We start from the raw sequence: 19,068 nt of genomic DNA, 5'->3' as shown, positions 1-19,068 counted from the left end.
CTCTCTCCTTACCCAGGAAGCTCTGGAATCGTTCTGCGTCTGGCTTGAGCCGCGTCGGGCCCCATGTGGGCGGCGTTGTCGAGATGAAAACAGCTAGTGCGAAGCTACATAGCTTGTGGCAACGGGCTTTAACGTAGCCCTCTCCACGATGATCAGGTGCCTTGGCAGATCTTGCGACGATGGAGATGGAAAATACATCGTGACATGGCTCACTGACTTTGGACGAGGTGGCCCATTCTTTGGAGATGGACACGCAGCTCCGGCCATCTCCAAGCAAGCAGACGAGGCGATGCAACGCTGGCTTCCATGTCGATCCGTGAAAGTGGCAGCACAACGCAGCGATGAGGCTAACTAGCGCAGTGTGGAAATCAACATGGGAGAAAGAAAAGATTGGGAACTGTCGATGGGCAAGGAAAGCTTGCAATATCAAAATCCGAATGGCCTTAATAACAAACCACCTCGCCCGGAGGAAACCATCCTAGGCGGCCTTTATTGTTCCGCCTTGGATTAGAGTCCAGGCCCAGACTCATGACGTCAGGCTCTTTCACAAGTGACATTCCATAACTTAAATGGAGGCCGTATTGCCAAAGCCCGTGATGCACCTAAGATCATGACAGAGTTACCCATCAACTAGAGATGGCTCCGACCTCAACCTCGCCCTCTGGAATCGAACAGCTGTCCTTCTTCTCGTCCCGAGGTCGGAAGAGAGATTCTTGAAACTGCCCCAATGCATCACAGTACCGGCCATTTCCTTCAAATTCATGCGGCCAAGTGGCTGGGCTCCACGTCAGTGGTGTATCCGTGGCGTGCGCTCTGAACTCTCAATGCCCACTGCTGCCGGGCGCATGAATGATGCTCGTTTCCAGCAGGGAAAGCCTGTCCTGCCTCTCCGTCGCCAACGCAGCACATACAAATCGATACCAGAAGCCCAACATGGCCCCCCTCCTTTTCCATTCTAAAGAGTCCTCCGTCGACTACCTTTAGACGAAGCTGTCGTGGCACGATATCAGACGCAGGAACACGGAGACCCTTGGATGAAAGGACCCGGAAACTCTCCATCGAGGCAAGGGGCAATGCTGTCGATATATGAAAGCTGTCACTAGGTTGCCCGGCGACAGAGCAAGCCGGCTTGGGAGATTCCCTCCCCCTGATGCTCATAAGCCGCCGGCGATGGCAGTGCAGGCCTCTCGCTGGCCGTAGCTGGGGGGCCCGTCTGAACAGGCCGCAGCCCGGGACTTGACTCGATGGCGGTGCCCTCCGTGTCCCCTGGTCAGCTTCACCATCTCCGTGTGTATGTCATGCGTTCTGCGGCGGACGGGGTCCACCGCGGCAAGGACGCCAACATCGGATGAGAGTCCGCCGCGCTGCTCGCCAATCACGGGGATCAGAGCACGGAAGCCTTTGCTCCTGATATTGATGTCGGGGTTCGGCTGATGGGGAATGGCACAGGCCTGGGCCCTGGACGAGGGAACTTGCATGATGGCTGGTAGGAACATCACGCCGGTTCCTTGGCTCGACCAAGAGGCTGCTTTTGCCCTCTTCTTCCGGCGTGGAGGGGGGGGGGGGGGGGGGAGGGGTTGATATATATTGTAAAACGGACGGCCACCCCGCAGCTGCGACGATGTTTCGAGCTTCTGGTCGCCGTGTGACAAAAATTCAAATCACCCAAGATTCCATTGACGATATCTGCCTGTCGTCAGTTGACAGATCATCTGACATCGTCTGCATCCCGCACTCTGGCTAATATAGTAATAATCACTCCCCGAACCAACCAATCTGTCAGTCATAGATAGCCCTGACTCTCTCGACTCACACCCCCTTCGATGACAGCCAAGATGGACGTTGCCACGCTCGTGGCGCAGATGAACGAGGCCCTCGCATCGATCCACGCGACGATCGAGGGCCTGTCGACGTCCGCCGCCGAGAGCGACACGAAACTCGACGAGCTCGAGCAGAAGCGCGACATGACGCTCGCCGAGCTCAAGGCCGCGTATGAAAAGGAACAACAAGAGCTCGCGGCCGCACGCCAGAAGGAGCTGGACGACATTGCCGAGCAGCGGCGCAGGGAAGACGAGGAGCGTGAAGCCCGCCGCCGCAGAGAGGACGAGGAGCTCGCGGCCCGCAAGGCCAAGGAGGACGAGGAGAAGAAGGGCACGTTCGACACCACGACCCGTAATGTCGAGGACGAGATGGACGACCTCATGGACAGCATCGAGGAGGAGACGGCCAAGAAGATTGCCCAAGGCGAAGCCAAGCTGGCGGAGCTCGAAGAGAAGAGAAGAGTGAGTGCTCCCCGAAAGCCTCCCACCCCCTTCTTTTACAGCATTGTCTAACGTTTACACCCACCCAGGAACTCAACCGCTTGATCGAAGAGCAGATGAAGGCAGCGGTGCCTCCCATACCGACGCGGAAGCGTGCCAGAACGGTCCGGAACTCCAGCGCCGTCCCATCCGCCGAACCGTCCCCTCTGCCACCGGCCGAGACCCTCGCCGAGCATGCCGCAGGAAACAAAGGCGTAGAAGACCAAGACTCAATACCAGGCGAGGGAACGGCGGAGGAGGGACTTGAAGGTGACGACTCCCGGCCACATCCCGAAGAACCCGTGGCTGAAAAGAATGTGGAGGAGGGCGCTAGTACCGAGGGGACACAGCCCGGCGAGGACTCCGGGGAGACGCCCCCGACCGAGACGGTGTCTCCCGAAGAGCCTGCCAAGGACGAGACGAGTCCCCGGGAGCCGGCTGTTGAGGCGGATACACCGGCAGAGGCTTCCGAGCCCGAGGCCGAGGCCGAGTCGACGCCGGCGGAAGACACCAACCAGGAGACCGCCCCGGACGATGTCGGCGACAGATCCTCAGTCCTCAACACCGAAAACCACAAAGAGGATGTCCCGGACGAGGCTGAAGAGAAAATTGCCAAGGTTCCGGATACTGCTCTTGCAGAAGAGAACAGTGTTTCTCAGTCCGAGACGCCCGAGACAACGTCCCGAGGCGCAACGGCCGAGGAGCCCGTCGCCGAAGAGCCACTCACCGAAGAGACACCTACTGGAGAGCCGGCACCTGATGCAATTCCTTCTGAAGACATCTTGACCGCCGAGGAAGCTTCTGCTATCGAAGAAACCCCTGCCCTTGAAGCGACTGCAGCTAGTGAGACGCCAGCTGGAGAAGCAACCGAAGAGGAAGCGCCCGCCACGGAGGACACTCCGGCAGAAGAGGCCCCAGAAGCAGAAGAGACCTCCAAGGAAGCCCCTTCTGACGATGGAATTCTCAAAGAATCCCCCGAATCTGTAGAAGCATCGGTGTTGGAAAGAGGTGCGTCTGATGATGGCGGCAAGGAGGATGTTCCGGTCGAAGAGAACGCAACTGCCCACGAGCCCGCCGAGACCGTCGAGGAGCCGGGAGAACAGCCTGCTGAAGAGACAACCGCGGTCGAGCCTTCTGAGGAGCAGAATGCCGACCAGAGGATTGATGCTTCACCCGAACCGAGTCCTGTGAGCGAGGATGAGAATACCCCCATGGTGGTTAGAGAACAGGCTACTGGGAAAGATGCCGACGAGACTGTGGGAGAAGACTCTACGCCTGAGTTATCAATAAGGGCCGTAGCCGACGCTGAGCAGGTCGTAGGGGAGGCCCAGCCAGAGACCAACGACGAGCAAGCTGAAGCGCACTTGGGAGACGCCCACGACGTCCCCGATATCGTCTTTACGCCTGTTGCAGAGGAGTCAGGCGAGACGGCATCTCCTCAAGAAGAGGCCCCTCTTCAAGACGAGGATGACACTGCCGCGAGGTCTCCCGTCGCAGATGAATCCCCAGTAGAGGATGGGGCCGCTTATCAAGAACGCACTCAGCTCGAAGACGACACCGTGACTCTAGAGGCCTCTTCAGCTGAACCGACGGAACCTCTGGAAGAAGCCGAGAACAACGCTCTGAGGGAGACTGCCAAAGAGACCGATGCTCTCGCCACCGAAGATGCGGTGCTAGCGCAAGAATACAACCAGCAGGAGGAGGCCGAAGCCTCACTCGAACAGCAAGCCCCCGAGGATGTCACAGTTCAAGACGAGGTCTTTTCTTCCCAGGATGCTGCCGCGGAAAAGGGTTCAGAGAACCCAGACGAGTCCCAGCTCGCGGATGACACGCCTCAGGCGGAGACACCTAACGAGCCCGAATCTCTAGCCGAAGATACGGCGTTCGTACAGGAAGACAGCTCTCACGATGAAGCTCCTGCTGCCGACGCCCAGGGCCCCGAGGATAGCCCGCTCTCGGAAGAGACTCTTGCTCCCAAGACGCCTGTCGATGAGGTCACACTTGAACAAGAGCCTTTGGATGCGGAGGAGTCCCCAGCACAAGATGAGATCCCTGGTGAAGACGAAGTCGAGGTCAAGGAGGTCACGAACGCTCAAGATACGTCAAAGGACGAGGACTCGACTGAAGCGGAAGCCGAGGACCCCGTCCAAGGCGAAGCGTCTATCGAGGAGAATACCGAAGTCACGGCAGCTGATGGCTCATATAAGGAGGAAGCTGGCACAGAAAACGCCGTGGAGACGACTGCTTCCGAGACTATCGACACGAGGGAAGTCGAGCTCGCCAAGGCAGAGTCTGTCTCCGAGAAACCTGATCCAGAGGATGACGAGGCCTCTCCAAACGAGGATGTTCCTCCAGACTTGACGGCAGAAACTGACGAGGCCCAAGAAGAGGAAGATGTTACCGAAGAAGCCTCTCAGGACGCTGCGGTGGACGGCCTCTCCAAGGAGATCGTCGACCAAGAAAAGGCACCATCAGACAGCGCGACGCAGGCCCAGCTAGACGCCCCAGAAGGCCAGGTGGAAGTCAATGAACCGGCCCAGACTGCCCAAGAGGAGGGAGAGGCTGTCCGGTACCAGGAAGACGGGGATCAGACTGACGACGCCGATGGTTCTGCACTTCCTGACAGCCAAGATGAGGTCAAGCAGATGCAGCTGCCTCGGTCAGAGGACAACGAAGACCAGGAAAACCAGAGCCTGTCTGAGCCAGCAGGGCACCAACCGGAAGAGAAAAGCCCCTCAGAAGAACATGTGAAGCATCCTCCCTCGGCCATGACGCCGCTGTTTGAGACAGAGGAGCAAGACGCCGAGACCTCCGCCACAGCCCCTTTCCACGATGAGGCCGCGAGCCCGCTTACACAAGTCCACGAAGAAGACTTCAACGAGTTCAGAAAGGACCAAGATGGGGTTACCAACTCGATTGTAAACGAAGAGACTATCAAGACTGAGGTCGACGACGCTCAAGAATATGAGTTCAAGATGTCGGCGGATGAAGATGACATTAACGACAGGAGCCACGTCGATGAGTACCACCAACACGACGATCATGGTGCCGCGCTCAAAGAGTCCCCAAGTCGCGAAGTGGACGTCACATTGGATCCCACGCAACCCGAGTCCCACCACGCCGAGGTCGGAGTCGTAGCCTCGTATCACCAGGACGCGAGCTTCGACGATGCTGATCGTTTGAGCGAGCCCGACATCGACACCTCCGCCATCACCGAAATCACCGAGCCTGATGCGCCATCTGTCGATGAAAGCTCCGGTGAAGCCTCAATCGTCGAAGCGTACTTCCATCCCGAGTCTGTGAGCCGCGATATCTCTGCAGACCCGGATGCCACGCTCGACAGCTCCTACATGGCCGAGCCCCTGAGCATGGCGGCAGACCAGAGCTATGAGCTGGACCAGCATCACGACAGCTTCTTACCGAATTCCAGTGTCCATGACCATCATGAGGACAGCGAACATTTTGCATCAAGACAAGTCCTTTTCGATGAAGAAGAAGGCAACGGGTCTTCTCCTGCTCGGAGCGTCGAGGCAGATAGCGATGTGGATGAGCCGTCCGAGGACTCATACAACCCCTTTGCCAGAGCCAGAGCCACGAGTTTCGAGCAGCCGGCATACCAGCCGTCAGACAATATCCCGTACAACCCGTTCGCACTACAGACGGTCATCGAGGAAGAGACGCCCCAAGAATCGCACAACCCTTTCGCCAGGAGGGGAACCGTTGACGTCGACGACGAGGTGTCGGAAGCCTCTTACAACCCCTTTACTCGCAACACCACGACCAGCGCCGCCGCCGACAACTTCTTACGCTCGGCCAGCGCCCTCGGCCACAGCCAGCCGTCTTCCCCCGAGCAGACCTTCGCCCGGTCCGCCAGCGCGCAAGGACGTCGTCGTGACAGCGTCAGCTCCAACAACCCGTTCGCCAGGAGCATGAAGCCCGACGACCAGAAGAACCTCTGGTCAACGACGGCGGCCAGTACCCGTGGACAGCATGAGGCGGCAACGCACTCGTCCAACAACCCCTTTGCCCGGAACGCCTCGGCACAGGGCTACTACGAGCCGGACGACGCCGACACCGAGAGCGAAACCGACGACGAGGAGGCGCTCGCGGCGGCCGAGGCAACGTACAAGAACCTGTTCCCCGCCGGCCACGGCTCCCCGAACGCCAACAACGGTTTCGTGTCGGCGGCTCCGGGCATCGAGCGTCGGCAGCCCACGCCGCAGGTCCCGGACTCGATGTACAACAACCCCTTCGCTTCGAGAAGAGGCGACGACGTCGACGAGGCGAGGTTCCACCGGGGTCTCTCGTCGTCCCCGGCAGGCGGGCATGACTACTACACGTACTCGGACGCGGATGCCGAAGGACTCGACGGAGAAACTAGCCCGGTCGCTCACCACTTCGTCCAGGAGAGCAGCCCGATCTCGGCCAGGCACCTCGCCCCGACGAACCTCGAGAGCATCCAGGAGCGCTACAACAGCGAGCTGGAGGATATGGACTCGGAATCGGAGGGGCCGGAGAGCCTCGCGACCTCGCAGCAGCTGCCGGGCCGCCCGCAGAGCCGCGGTGTCGTGCCCGCCATGCCGAGCATCGCCGAGCGGTCTCACCGGGACTTTGACGGGTCCGACGAGGAGGGGGGGGACTGGGATCCTCAAGCGCACGCTCCTCGGACCAGCAGCCAGATCGATGCGTCGTTGGCATCCTCCGAGTACAGACCTCCCCCTCCTCCTACCCGTCCCTCGCGTGTCCCGAACTCCCAAGACGTCTACTCCCAAGACATCTACTCCCAAGAAGAGGCGGGAGACTCATCCGAGGACGATGGAGACATCTTCCGCTCGAACCCTGCCCCATCAGCTCACCCAAGTACATTCTCACCATCGCAGTACAACGCAGCACCTCACCACGAACAGCAGCAAGCGGAAGACTCGTTGGAGGAGGAAACAGATGGATGGGACGATGCCTTGACGGCAGTACAGCCAAACCCTCGCCCGACCGCACAGCTGGAAGCCACTGAAGTCCCCCATCCGCCTCCTCCACGCGCCGCCCCCGGTTCTCAGGGTTTCCATCATCATCATCATCATCAAGAGCAGCCGGACTCAAGTGAGGACGACGAAGCCCCCCATAGCCAAAACATTGCTCGGCCTGGTCAGTTCCCCTTTTCATCATCAGTATCATCGTCTCAGTTCAGGGCCGCTTCGCCCCCGACCCAGCCTCTGGGATACGCAATCTCTCAGGTACAGGATAGACAGGATTTCGAGGGTGGCTCAGAGGGCGGGGAGGATGCGTGGGACTCGAACGCCACTCGGCCCGGTCAGATTCCAACTCTATCGACGTCGCAGTACAGAGAGACTCCTCCTCCTCCGCCGCCTCCGCCTCGGCGTCTACGCGCACCCAGCGCACAGGACCGCCACCATCAAGATCCCCGGGACTCCGACAGCGGTGACGAGAACGAGGAGGCATGGGAAGCTAATACTTATGGTCAGACAACGGACATGATGGGAGCAAGCAGCCTGATGGGGAACAACCGGATGGAGGTCGACACAGGAATCTCATCGACGCCCCCGGGATCGGATCCGATGATTGCCTCCAGCCCGCCGCCGATGCCGCCGCCGCCATCGTCCTCAGCAAACCCAATGATGCCCGACAGCCCGGTGTTACCTCCAGACATCCCGGCGAGGTCAGCATTCAGGGAGTCGGCACTGGCAACAAGCAGTCAGGGCCTACAAAGTCGCCCAAGAGAAGAAGACGGGGGAGAAAGCGATGATTCCTGGGAGAACATCGGGCAGCGCGGCGAGGCAAACGCCGTCGGCATCGACGACAGCAACAACATCAACGACGACAACGACAACACGACGGCAGGCCAGACATCATCCAACGCGGCCGCGCCTCAGCTGCGCGTCGACAGCTACGAGCAACGATGGCCCAACGGGAGCAACGACCAGATCTCCACGGCGTCGACGATGCTCCAGCCGTCGGGACCGGGAGACTTCACCGACACCGAGTCTCAGGGGTACGTGACCCCGTTGCCGTCGGCAGGGTTCAGCGCGTCATCGCAGTACACGCAAGCCGCCACGGACTCGCCGCGACACCCGGACTCGGGCGGCATGAAGGACGTCTACGATCAGAGCTACAACCGGGGTGCCGCGAGCTCGCCGTACGACCAAGACATATCGACGGTATCGTACGGCCATGCGTCGTCACTGGCAGAAGAGCTTGCCCGGGACGACGACGAAGACGACAACGACGACTCGGAGTATGACAGCGAGTACGATCACACTCAAGCACCTGCGTTCCTCACTCAGATCGGCACGGCTCAGCAACAACACGAGCAGCAACAGCTTCAACAGCAACTCGAATCCAACGAGCCAGTCCTGGAGCAGGTCGTCGACTCGTTCCATAGCGACGACGACGATGACGATGACGAGGGACCAAAGACGGCCGTCATCTCGACGGATGGACAACCCCTGCAGTATGCCTCGGCCCGGTTCGGTGCCACTTCCTGGCGGGACGAGCTCCGGTCTCCCACTCTGTTCGGGGCCACGAGACACAGCCGCTCGGGGTCCCTGAGAGAAGAGTTCCAGAGGTCTCTTCATCAGGATGCCGAGGCCAGCCACCCCTCGCCCCTTCAGTCTGCGTATCAGCTTCAGGCCCAGCCCCAGCCCGAAGAGCAGAGGCAAGACTCGGACGAGGAACAGCCATCTCAGGTTTATCACCAAGAGCCCTTCGGTCAACAAGCGGTTCAGACGCATGGACAAGAGACGTCGTTTGGTCAACAACCGTCGTCTCAGGTCCAAAGCCATCAAGCCCCCGAGCCCGAGGTGCAAGTGACCGAGGTCGAGGCAGAGGAGGAACACGAGCAGACAACTCCTCAGTTGGCACCCCAAAGTGAGCATGCGCCTGACATCAGCCCCCTCGCTTTGCAACAGGAGTCCCCGGCGACGCCGTCTCCCTCCCGCGGCCTCGCCTTCAGCAGGCACAATCCTGACCGACCGCAGACGCCGCCGGCACAACCCGCCCCGGAGGAGGAGGAGGAGGCCATTGACCCCGAGTTGATGATCCCACGGGACGTGACCAACGTCCCGTGGCACGCCCGGACGGACTCGGTGCCGCACTCGATGCGCAGCCAGAGCACCATCGACTCCATCGCCTCGTCGCCGGTGCACTCGGCCCTGCACGCCGACAAGCACGAGCCCGTCATCCGGGACTCGTGGCCGGCGTCCGTCCAGCACCTGACGAGGCCGCGCAACGACTCGGCCCTGAGTACGGACCGGGACCGGGACGACTACGACCCCTTCCGGTTCGAAGGCGCCGCCACCGCGAAGCAGCTTGTGGGAGCCGGAGCCGGAGCCATGCGCGCGCCCTCGGGCTCCATCGGCTCCAGCTCCGACAGCCCGCCGCGGAACACGGCGTCGAACGGGTCCCCCGGCAGCCTCATCAGCAGGATGCGCGGCATCTTCGAGAACGCCGCCCAGGCCAAGCAGGAGCCGCCGACGAGCCCGGTCCGGTCGCGGCCTGTGTCGGGTGTCTTTCACTCGGTCCGGCGCGGCAGCACCAAACCCGGGGGTGAGGTCGGTGACGGTGACGGAGTCGGAGTCGGAGTCGGAGTCGGAGTTGGACCCGGGACCGGAACCGGCAGCAACCCGGCATACGGGCGCAAGGCTGGGTTCCTCAACGAGGCCGAGGACGAGGCCGACGAGAAGAGCGCGCTCCTGCGAAGCTCGACGGGCGGGCTCGAGGCGAATTGACCACGCTCGGGCGGGGCGGGGCTCTACGTCACGAGGGTGAAGCGGGACGCCGAGTACGATCATGAGGGAGATGACGATGACAACGACGGAGGCAATAACGGCGAGCGTCCGAGACGGAAGTACCAGAGAGATGCGAGCGGTCTGCGGGTGCCGGCCGTCCGCGACGACGACGGGGAGAAGAGTCGCGGCCCCGGAGAGCCCTCGGGCGCGAGCGCGTTCCGTCTGGCGTGGGTGTTCGTCGAGGGGTGGCGGCACAGGCTCCGCAAGGCCGGGGACGCGGTGGAGCGGAGCCGGTGGGAGTGGGAGCTCGACGGCACGGCGGCCGAGTGCTCACGCGGCCGGGCGTCGAGCCTGACGTTCGGGGCGGCGGTTGTCGCGGACGCTCGCCGGCGCGTGGCGGATGAGCCGAGGGAGAGGGAGAAGGGCGAGGAGAAGAGGAAGAAGAGGAAGTCGGTGCACTGGGAGTAAGGGGAGGGGGAGGGGGGAAGCGGATGAAAGGTTGCCATGATGACGAATAACGTGTCTTGGGAATATGGATGTGATGAGCATGCATGGCGTATGGAACATATAGATGTATACGGATGGACATATGGCACGAAAGGACAAGATAATGACATAATGATTTTGCGTTGTCTGGCACTTGGTTGAGGGAACTCTTCTCTCTCCTGTATTGGGACTGCTGAGAGTGAGTGTCTATAGTTGATTTAGTAATGGGTGAGTGAGCAGAGCTGATATTGACATCTCAGAGTGAACACAGTCAGTCACATGTTTGGATGAGTTTGAAGTCATAATGAGGTCCTGGACTGACAACATAATGAAATGAGTTGAGCAACCCCAGATACTCAAATTCCCAGCCGAACCAAGGTTACCATGGGCAGTCATATTTACACATTTTGACTCGGACCGTCTGTATCTCCGCAACTGGGTCATCATCATCGCTATATTAGTTGAAACCTTGGCGGACTAGTCTTACCCCAGCCTCTCAAACAAACTCTTTTCTCTCACATGCAATGCCACCCATGGCATGACCTAAGCTGCATCCTCGGCCGAGCGGGTGGGTACGTGTCGGGTACAAGTACCTTTCAGCAACAATAAACTTCGTGTAAGCGCCCAGCGGAGACGACGCATTGTCAATGTCAACCCTGGATGCGGAAAAAGGATCCCCGAGTGAGAGAGAGAGAGAGAGAGAGGGAAATTCCAGTAGCTCAGCTCAAGCCTTGTGCCGAGAATGGGTTGGGACCGGCGAAGCCTTCTTCCACGACACACCCGCCTTGCCAGACTGTGAATCACCGATTCCTCTCCTCTACTCTACTCCACTCCATCTCACCCCCCCCGGGCCGCCGTTAGGAAAGATGTCCACCCCCCAGAACGACGCTCTCCAGCCGTCCGGCTCGGGCCGGAGCTTCAAGCGAGCCGCCGTGGCGTGCAAAGCGTGCAACCTTCGCAAGGTGAGGTGCACCGTCACCCTGTCCGGACCCCCGTGCGCCAACTGCACCATCGACGGCATCACATGTGTAGTCTTGAGCCGGAAGAGACGCCGGTGAGTCTACGGCCTGCGCCCGGGCTGCATACCGCTTTGTGAGGGGAGGGGAGGGGAGGAAGGGTGGGTTCATTATTCTGACTCGACCGACAGCAACTCGGATCAGCTTCCCACTCCCGTGTCGGGAGACCAACCCGCCGGGGAGGACTCGGCCATCACCGCGCAGAGGGGCGAGCCTCGGCCTCGGCGGCGTCTACTCGGGCCACAACAACAGGGTCTGGGTCTCTTCACTCCCGCACTGGACGACGAAAAAGAGGTCGAGTCCCAAACCGACCGCGTCACGTCTGCGCCGCCTGAGGGAAGTCAGCGAAGCCCCCACCCCAACAGTGGCGGGCCGAGGTCCTGGACGCCCGAACGGCCGGCCGAGACAAGCCCGCCAACGGTTGAGAGGCCGCCTGCGCAGCAGTCAAGCCGGCCTTACGATGCCGTGAGATCTCTGCTTCAGACGACCAACCCGCGGCCGCCGGAGCCCTCCGAATCGGGCGAGGATAGCTCCGCGTATGCCAAAACCCTGGCAGGTGGTGGTGGTGGTGGTGGTGGTGGTGAGAAGACCCGCGAGGACAACTGCGTCCCCTTCTATCCAGGTGAGTGTCGTCCTCTCTCCCGGGGGGGTTGTGTTACTGTGTCGAGGGAGCTTTCGGTATGCGAGGGCCAAAAGTCTTACTGGCAACGATGGGCGTAGGAGACCAACGCGGGCCCGCGTTCCTGATCGACATCTGCGAGCCCAACAGGCCCTCGGCGGACAACCACTTCATGGTGCCCATGCCGTCCATCAAGGCGCTCTCGCCGGAGGACGTCAACTACCTGAGGGCCAAGGGCGCCTTCACGCTCCCGCCGGTCCGCGTCCGTGACGCCATGATCCGGTGCTACTTCCACTACGTGCATCCGTTCGCGCCGATCCTGGACGCCGGGGAGTTCATCACCGAGTACGAGCGGGGGCGGAAGAGCCTTCTGCTGCTGTGGAGCATGTTCATCGCGGCGGCGAGCGTGGGTTGTCCCCGATGTTTGCGCGCCTGCGTCCTGCGTAACAGTGCTGACCCGGCCCGCCAGTTCGTCGACGACAGCTTGTTGACTGCGGATTTCTTCCCGTCCAAGAGGGCGCTGAAGAGGGCCATGTATCAAAGAGCAAAGGTGGTTCGACTGTCTCTCATATTCACCTACTCACTCACTCACTCATACTCACTCATACTCACTAACTCACACTAACTCACACTCACTCACACTCACTCACTCACTCACTCACTCACACTCACTCACTTACTTACACTTACTTACACTCACTCTCCCAAATCAACATCTAACACGGCTCACAGGCTCTATATGACGCAGACTACGAAAAAGACAAGGTGACGTTAATCCAGTCCGTCTTCTTGATGGGACACTGGTACACCAGCACAGACGACAGGGCCGGGCCGTGGCACTGGAACGGCATCGCCATCAGCCTCTCCCACACCATCGGCCTCCATCGTCTGCAGGTGCCCGCTAGTGGACAACAGGCCTCGCAAGGGATCAAGCCTCTGTGGCGACGTCTCTGGTGGTCGCTGTACACCCGTGAGGTGTGGCTGTCCCTGGGCCTGGGCAGGCCGATGAGAATCGCCTTTGACGACTTCGACACGCCCATGCCCGCTGCCTGCGACGCCGATGTCATCCCCTCCGAGGTCAGATGGGACCTCGGGAGAAAATACCTCCCCGAAGACCTCTGCTTCTTGTTCGATCTCTGGGTTTCCTTTGTCGGGCTGTCGACCGCCCTCAGCCACGTCCTGTCGACCAACTACCGGGCCAAGGGGGTGAAGCCGTCCAAGGCCGACATCGAGCACGGTGAGAGCAAGATCCGAGCCTATCAGTATGCGATACCCGAGTCTGCGAGCCAAGGGCAGGTCGTTGCCTCTCATGTACACCAGTTCAAGCTCTATTTCGAGTAAGTCGGGGCACGTCGGACCGGGGTAGTATTTCTGGCGGGACCACCAGCGCTGACCAAGACCCGAGGACTTCCATCATCGTTCTTTTCCGGCCCTTCATCCTCGACACCCCGAGAGAGGTCCCGGCCTCGGACCAGGAAAGCTGGAGGGCGTTTGCCTGCCAGAAGACGAGGACGGCCGCGTCCAACGCGAGTGCCGCGATGAACTCCATGATGGCCGAGGACCTCATCCGCTTCTGTCACACCCTCACGTACGTATAGTACACCCTACCTCGTAACATTCTTATCGTATCCCATCTTGAATAAGTGTCCTGACACAACACAACCCCCCGTCCCCAGAGTCATTGCCGTCGTGCCCCCAATGCAAATCCACCTCTTCGAATCAACATCGCCGAAGCCGATGGCCCGCCAGCGAGGCAGACACAACCTCGCCCTCTTCATGCTCGCCCTAGACGAGCTGCGAACGGCCTACATCTCGGCAGAGGCGGCCTACACCCTTTTCGAGGCGGCCATCAGCAAGATCGAGATGACGCCGGCGGATGAGCAGCAGCAGCAGCAACAACAGCCGCTACAGGCGTCCCCGACGGCCCGGAGTCCGGACAACGGTGTCTGCGGGAGCTTGCCCGACGGCTGCGGCATGGGCTTCGCGGGTCTCTTCGCGGAGATGTGGACGCCGCTGCCGATCGCGGGTGCGGACGATGCGTCGCTGTCTGGAACCCAGTGAGTTGTCTTTTTTTTTTCTTTTCTTTTTTTTCTTCTCAGCGTTGGTCACAGCGAGAACGGTTGCCCATTGACTGACTTGAAACAGCACCGACTCGTGGTTGGACATTGAGGCAATGGACAGGCTTTGGACTTTTGATGATCCCAACATGTCATGAGCGAGTCTCGCTTGCAGAAAGTTGAACCCCCAACATGGTCCATCATGCCCCCCCCCCCCTTATCGAGGTGGCTCAGTATCTTGAAGACCCGAACGACTTGCTTTCAGCCGTTTCTCAATGTCAATCATCAGCGCCCGGTACACGCCCTGTTACATCCCTAGGCAATGGACCACCCGGGACAGCCGATAACCAGTATGCGTTGGAAAACCCCGACGGCACACCCAGCCAGCCAGCCAGCCAGCCGGCGGCGACCTTGAACAGTAGCGAGCCGGCTTTTCGTCAGATCTGGTGCGGCGCACGCCACAGAAACCCATGCAAGGCAAGATTGCCTTCCAAAAGGCATTGGGAAGTCTGTCCGATCTCTCGGTCAATGTCCCTTTCTTAGTCCTGCCCGCAGGCCCCACATGATGCCGAGGTGCCTCGGCTCGATGCCGAGGCACATGCAACTCGGCTGTCGAGGAGTGATATCGTCCAACCTTTGGTTATCAGTTGTAGCATTTGTGGTACTGAGCAGAAGAAGGGGTCGAGATTGAATGGCACAAGCCTTTTTTTGCGCAGACACATGATTGTAATATCCTTGGTGGACGACGGTTTGAATATGCCTGGGGCGAATCACTCACCTGCCGTGGTTGCAGCAGCAGGGAGTGTGGGCAAATTCATGCCACACGTAATGTTTATAGCAGCCGCTGTAATTAGGCATCTTCTATTCTCTCAGTGTTATTTCAATGACCCTTGGTATAATCCTATTACACAATTAGAGGTGTTGCGGACCAATACGCGAAATCAGGCGAGACTCGACATTGGATCCAACAGACAGCAAATACCTGGCAAACGTCCATATCCACCCCCCCCCCCCTCTCGGTATCATACTGTCAGCGGCTTTCCAACTTTGACCAGAAAACACTTACACGTCGGTGATGCTTGCGGGTGCCTTCATCTGTTTGTCGTTCCCCTACCAAGTTTGAGCTTCACGGGATCTTGTTCGCCGCAATCAGTTGTGGGCGCCGGTGAGCACAGCTGTTCTGAGAGGATCATTTTCATCGAAAAGCTCCAAGATTTCCCCAAAACCAGCAGAAACTTTTGACTGATGTGCGTGCGTAGCGTCTGTTGGCGTTTTTGAGAGTCGAAGCAACCAAGATGGTGGCAGTGGCCGAGCTGAATGGATCGCGGTTGATCAACATGTCTGCTGTGTGTAGAAATGCGTGCGAGTTCAGGACTACTACACGCGTAAACATACATGCTGGGTCAAGTTTGGTTGAGAATAGTCAGTGTAGCTGATCCTGGGTATGTGACTATGTCGCTGCAGTTTATTAAGTCAGACTACCCACTTTTCGGCACCCCCCCCATTTCGGCACCCCAAAAATGAAGCTATTCCCATCATACTCGTCGACTTCAATTAATCATTGACTTCTTCTAGATGCAACAACAATACAGCTTTCAGCTTCACTAGGGTATTCAGAGTCGCTGGATTCGGCTGCATCATCCTCTTTTTCCCCAGCCTTAAGTTGCGCCTGCTGGATGTCTTTGATGTTGGCGAACTTAGTGTTAGGATCCAGCTGGACTGCCCTTCTTTTCCTTACTGCAGTATTGGTGACTTGGGCCTGCAGAAGCTCCAGTTTCTGCTGGGTATTTGCCAGCTCATATGCCTGCTCGCTGAAGCCTTTTTTTACCTTCCTGAATAGAAGGCGTTGAGTAAAGGCATCATTCTCCAGCTCTGTGAATAGCTTCAACTGCCCAGCTAGATCCTTCATCTTCCTTGGCGTCGACCATGCCACTGCAGATGACGCAGATACCCATCCTTCAGCTTCCTTGCCTCCAGACTGCCCTTTGCTGACCTGATCAGATGATCCTGATGCTGCTGGTGTTGATGGGAGCAGTAGGGAGCTCATCAGAGGCTTCGCCATAGAGACAGGCCACAACCCTGTCCATTTCCAACCACTTCTAATGTTCTGCATCGTCATACCTGCAGTACGAGCCTTCTGATAACAGCCTATAAAGTTCCTCTTGCCTACAACAGTTGAATCATTCCACTGACCAAGGTATCCAAGCTCCTTCCTATAGGCTGCCTTGACAGGGCTGAAGACTGACTGATCAAGTGGCTGGAGGACATGGGAGGTATGTGGCGGTAAGAACAATAGATGGATGTTGTTTATATAGCATAACCACATAAAGTCAGTCGTTGTATGACTCCCATGTCCATCCATGATCAGCAGCCTGACCTCCTTGCCCTGAGGAAGAGTCTGAGGGATGAAGACCTTCTGCAGCCATTCAACTGCAGTGGCATCTGAAGTCCATCCATTCTCCGTTGCAGTGAATTGCCATCCTTCATAAGGGCCAAGGTCTAGAGGAAACCACTGCTGCTGGACTGCCTTGCCCTTATAGATAACGAGGGGATTCAGAACATGGCCCAGGGCAGAGATGCATTCGATGATGGATACCCATGCCCTTGATCCAGGCTGTTTCTTACGTACAGACTTCGTCTCAGACATGCCCAGCACCAGCCCATTAGATCCCTGGCCCTCAAGGATACCAGTCTCATCCATGTTGTATCTATTAGCTGGTTTGATGCTGGTGATCTCTGGTATGGCGAGTAGTTTGAACCAGTCCCTGATGACCTCAGTAGATGCCCCATTAACACGCCTAGAATCGATAGGGCGACTTCTCTGGACCTTGACTGATGGATTCCTCTTCAAGAAGGCTTGGATCCAGCCTTTTCCTATAGGCTCTGTATCCCCCATGGCATGGAGGATCCTTTCTGCGAATAGCCTCACTTGCAGATGGGTTGGGGCAACACCAAGGGCATGCTGAATGCGAACCCATTCAGCCAGTTTAGCCTCCTGACTAACAGAAAGTCTCTGCAGGTCAGAAAAGGCAATTGACCTTGGTTGAGTGCCCTTAATCCGATACTGAAGTGTTGATCTTGGGATGCCATACACCTGACCAGCCCTCTTAATGGGCATGCCGTTGGTTATTGCGTCAAGGGCCTGATTGACTTCATCTTCGGTATACTGGCCCATAAGGTCGAAAAGAAGCTCTGAGGAAAAAATGAGGTTATTCGCATAAGTATAGAAAATGTTGTTGATGTTGAAAGTTGAGGGGTATGTTCTGGTGATGAGGCATTTGAGGCATTTTTGGGGTGCCGAAATGGGGGGGGTGCCGAAAAGTGGGTAGTCTGACTTATTCAGTGAAAGACGTTGCTTGGGCCGACGACGACCAGGGCTCATTGCCCTTCAATATGCTGTTCAGTGTGGGATGAAGGACGAGGGGGACAAATGGTGATTCAGTGAGAAACAGATAATGGATATATCCATAGCTGAGTTCGGCCAAGTTCTTCGCGTTGCCCAGCCTCATTGTCCGCCCGGCGAGTTGACTGCCGGGTTGTCCAAGGACATTTGTAACCTACTCGAAACAATCACGCTGCATCTTTTAAGGGAAGCGGATTCGGGATTTCATAGAACACCCCGGTGTTCTTCCCCGTTTAATAATCATCTAGGCGGCGTAGGGCTGCATGTTGTCCTGCGATTACTTTTGCCCCCGATTGTGCCTATTCAAGATTTGTTTTTGACATCATCTGCCCCACCGCGCTCCTGTAAACACGATGATTCGGCACTTCTAAAAACCGGTTGCGAGTAAGTAATTTTTTGGCAAACCCGAAACGTTGCCAACCGAGTTCGTGATGAAGCCCAGTCTGAATGCGAAAAAGGGCAGAAAATACTCCGTATGGTTGGATGAACGTAGAGAGGGGGGATCTACTGTAAAGTGGTCCCGCCTCTTCGATTGCCGCTTTGGGAGGCTTTGGGGTTGGGTTTTATTCTCGGGTTAATATTGAATAGAGATATATGTGCCCCTTGTCCAGGTCGAGGATCTGAGGCCAATCGGACGCCCCATCAAGGGTTGGAACACGAGGTGGGAGCCGGTCGATGATGTTTGCGGACACTAAAGAGCACAACGTCCCTGGCAAGACTCGCAGCAACAAACTAGGGACAACGCAAGAGTCATGGCTTCTGCAACTGCCGCCAGGGATTCCCTCGTTGGTAAAATGAATAAAATAGACATTTTTACGTTTGACTGGAAGCGGTTGTCGTATGGAGGAGACATGGGTGTATATGCCGCGAAGCGCTGATCGCTCTGTTGAAAACATTCCTAAATAGCATACAGCACGCACACCATCACCAAAGCGGGCAAACAAACTTGGTCGGGCCAGTGAGCCTGTCACGCAGTGGGGGAACGGGAGCACGCTGATCGACGGTTGTCTCGCCTACCTAGTTTCTCTTCGCGAATGCATGGATGACCGACTTCTGCACTTGTGGCCAGTCTCCCCGCAGTGTCAGTCAGGGTTCTGTAGAAGAAATTCGAACAAAACCACAAACACACGGGAGCACGCTGACGACCTTTGTGGACAAAGCCCTGGCGCCTCCCCCCCTGGCCTGTGTTTGCTGCCCCCCGCATCAAGGGTGGCCTGATGGCTTATGTGTGTATGGTGTACACTAGGTCTCAGTGCCGGATCAATTTGTGATCTACCCCAGAGTGGCTGCAGACATGAACCTTCACCGCTCTGAACGGAAACCCAAGACCTAGTGAAACTGGAATTCAGGTGAAAATCCCCAATCCCCGGGTGGCGCCTGATGCGTCATCGAGTCTCACTTCCCCGCAAACTGCGTTCATGATGAGAAGGCGGAAGTGAGGGCAG

At 58.0% G+C, this 19,068-nt stretch overlaps 2 protein-coding genes across 2 annotated transcripts; one reads left to right on the top strand and one right to left on the bottom strand.

The window, feature by feature from the left end:
• Positions 1–1,154: 1,154 nt before the first annotated feature.
• On the bottom strand, positions 1,155–1,478 carry CH63R_05232 (uncharacterized protein; the record flags this gene model as incomplete). The annotated part of the gene is made up of 1 exon (XM_018300207.1): positions 1,155–1,478. The coding sequence occupies one exon, from the start codon at positions 1,476–1,478 to the stop codon at positions 1,155–1,157; it is 324 nt and encodes a 107-aa protein (XP_018161453.1).
• A 345-nt stretch (positions 1,479–1,823) lies between these two features.
• Positions 1,824–14,378, top strand: CH63R_05231 (Cutinase transcription factor 1 beta; the record flags this gene model as incomplete). The annotated part of the gene is made up of 9 exons (XM_018300206.1): positions 1,824–2,282; positions 2,351–9,860; positions 11,150–11,582; positions 11,676–12,166; positions 12,265–12,716; positions 12,896–13,500; positions 13,551–13,751; positions 13,840–14,220; positions 14,309–14,378. The coding sequence occupies 9 exons, from the start codon at positions 1,824–1,826 to the stop codon at positions 14,376–14,378; spliced, it is 10,602 nt and encodes a 3,533-aa protein (XP_018161452.1).
• Between the last annotated feature and the right edge of the window lie 4,690 nt (positions 14,379–19,068).

The sequence above is a fragment of the Colletotrichum higginsianum genome, chromosome 3, assembly GCF_001672515.1.
Source record: "Colletotrichum higginsianum IMI 349063 chromosome 3, whole genome shotgun sequence".
NCBI classification, from domain to species: Eukaryota; Fungi; Ascomycota; class Sordariomycetes; order Glomerellales; family Glomerellaceae; genus Colletotrichum; species Colletotrichum higginsianum.
This window is presented reverse-complemented; position numbering and strand designations above follow the sequence as displayed.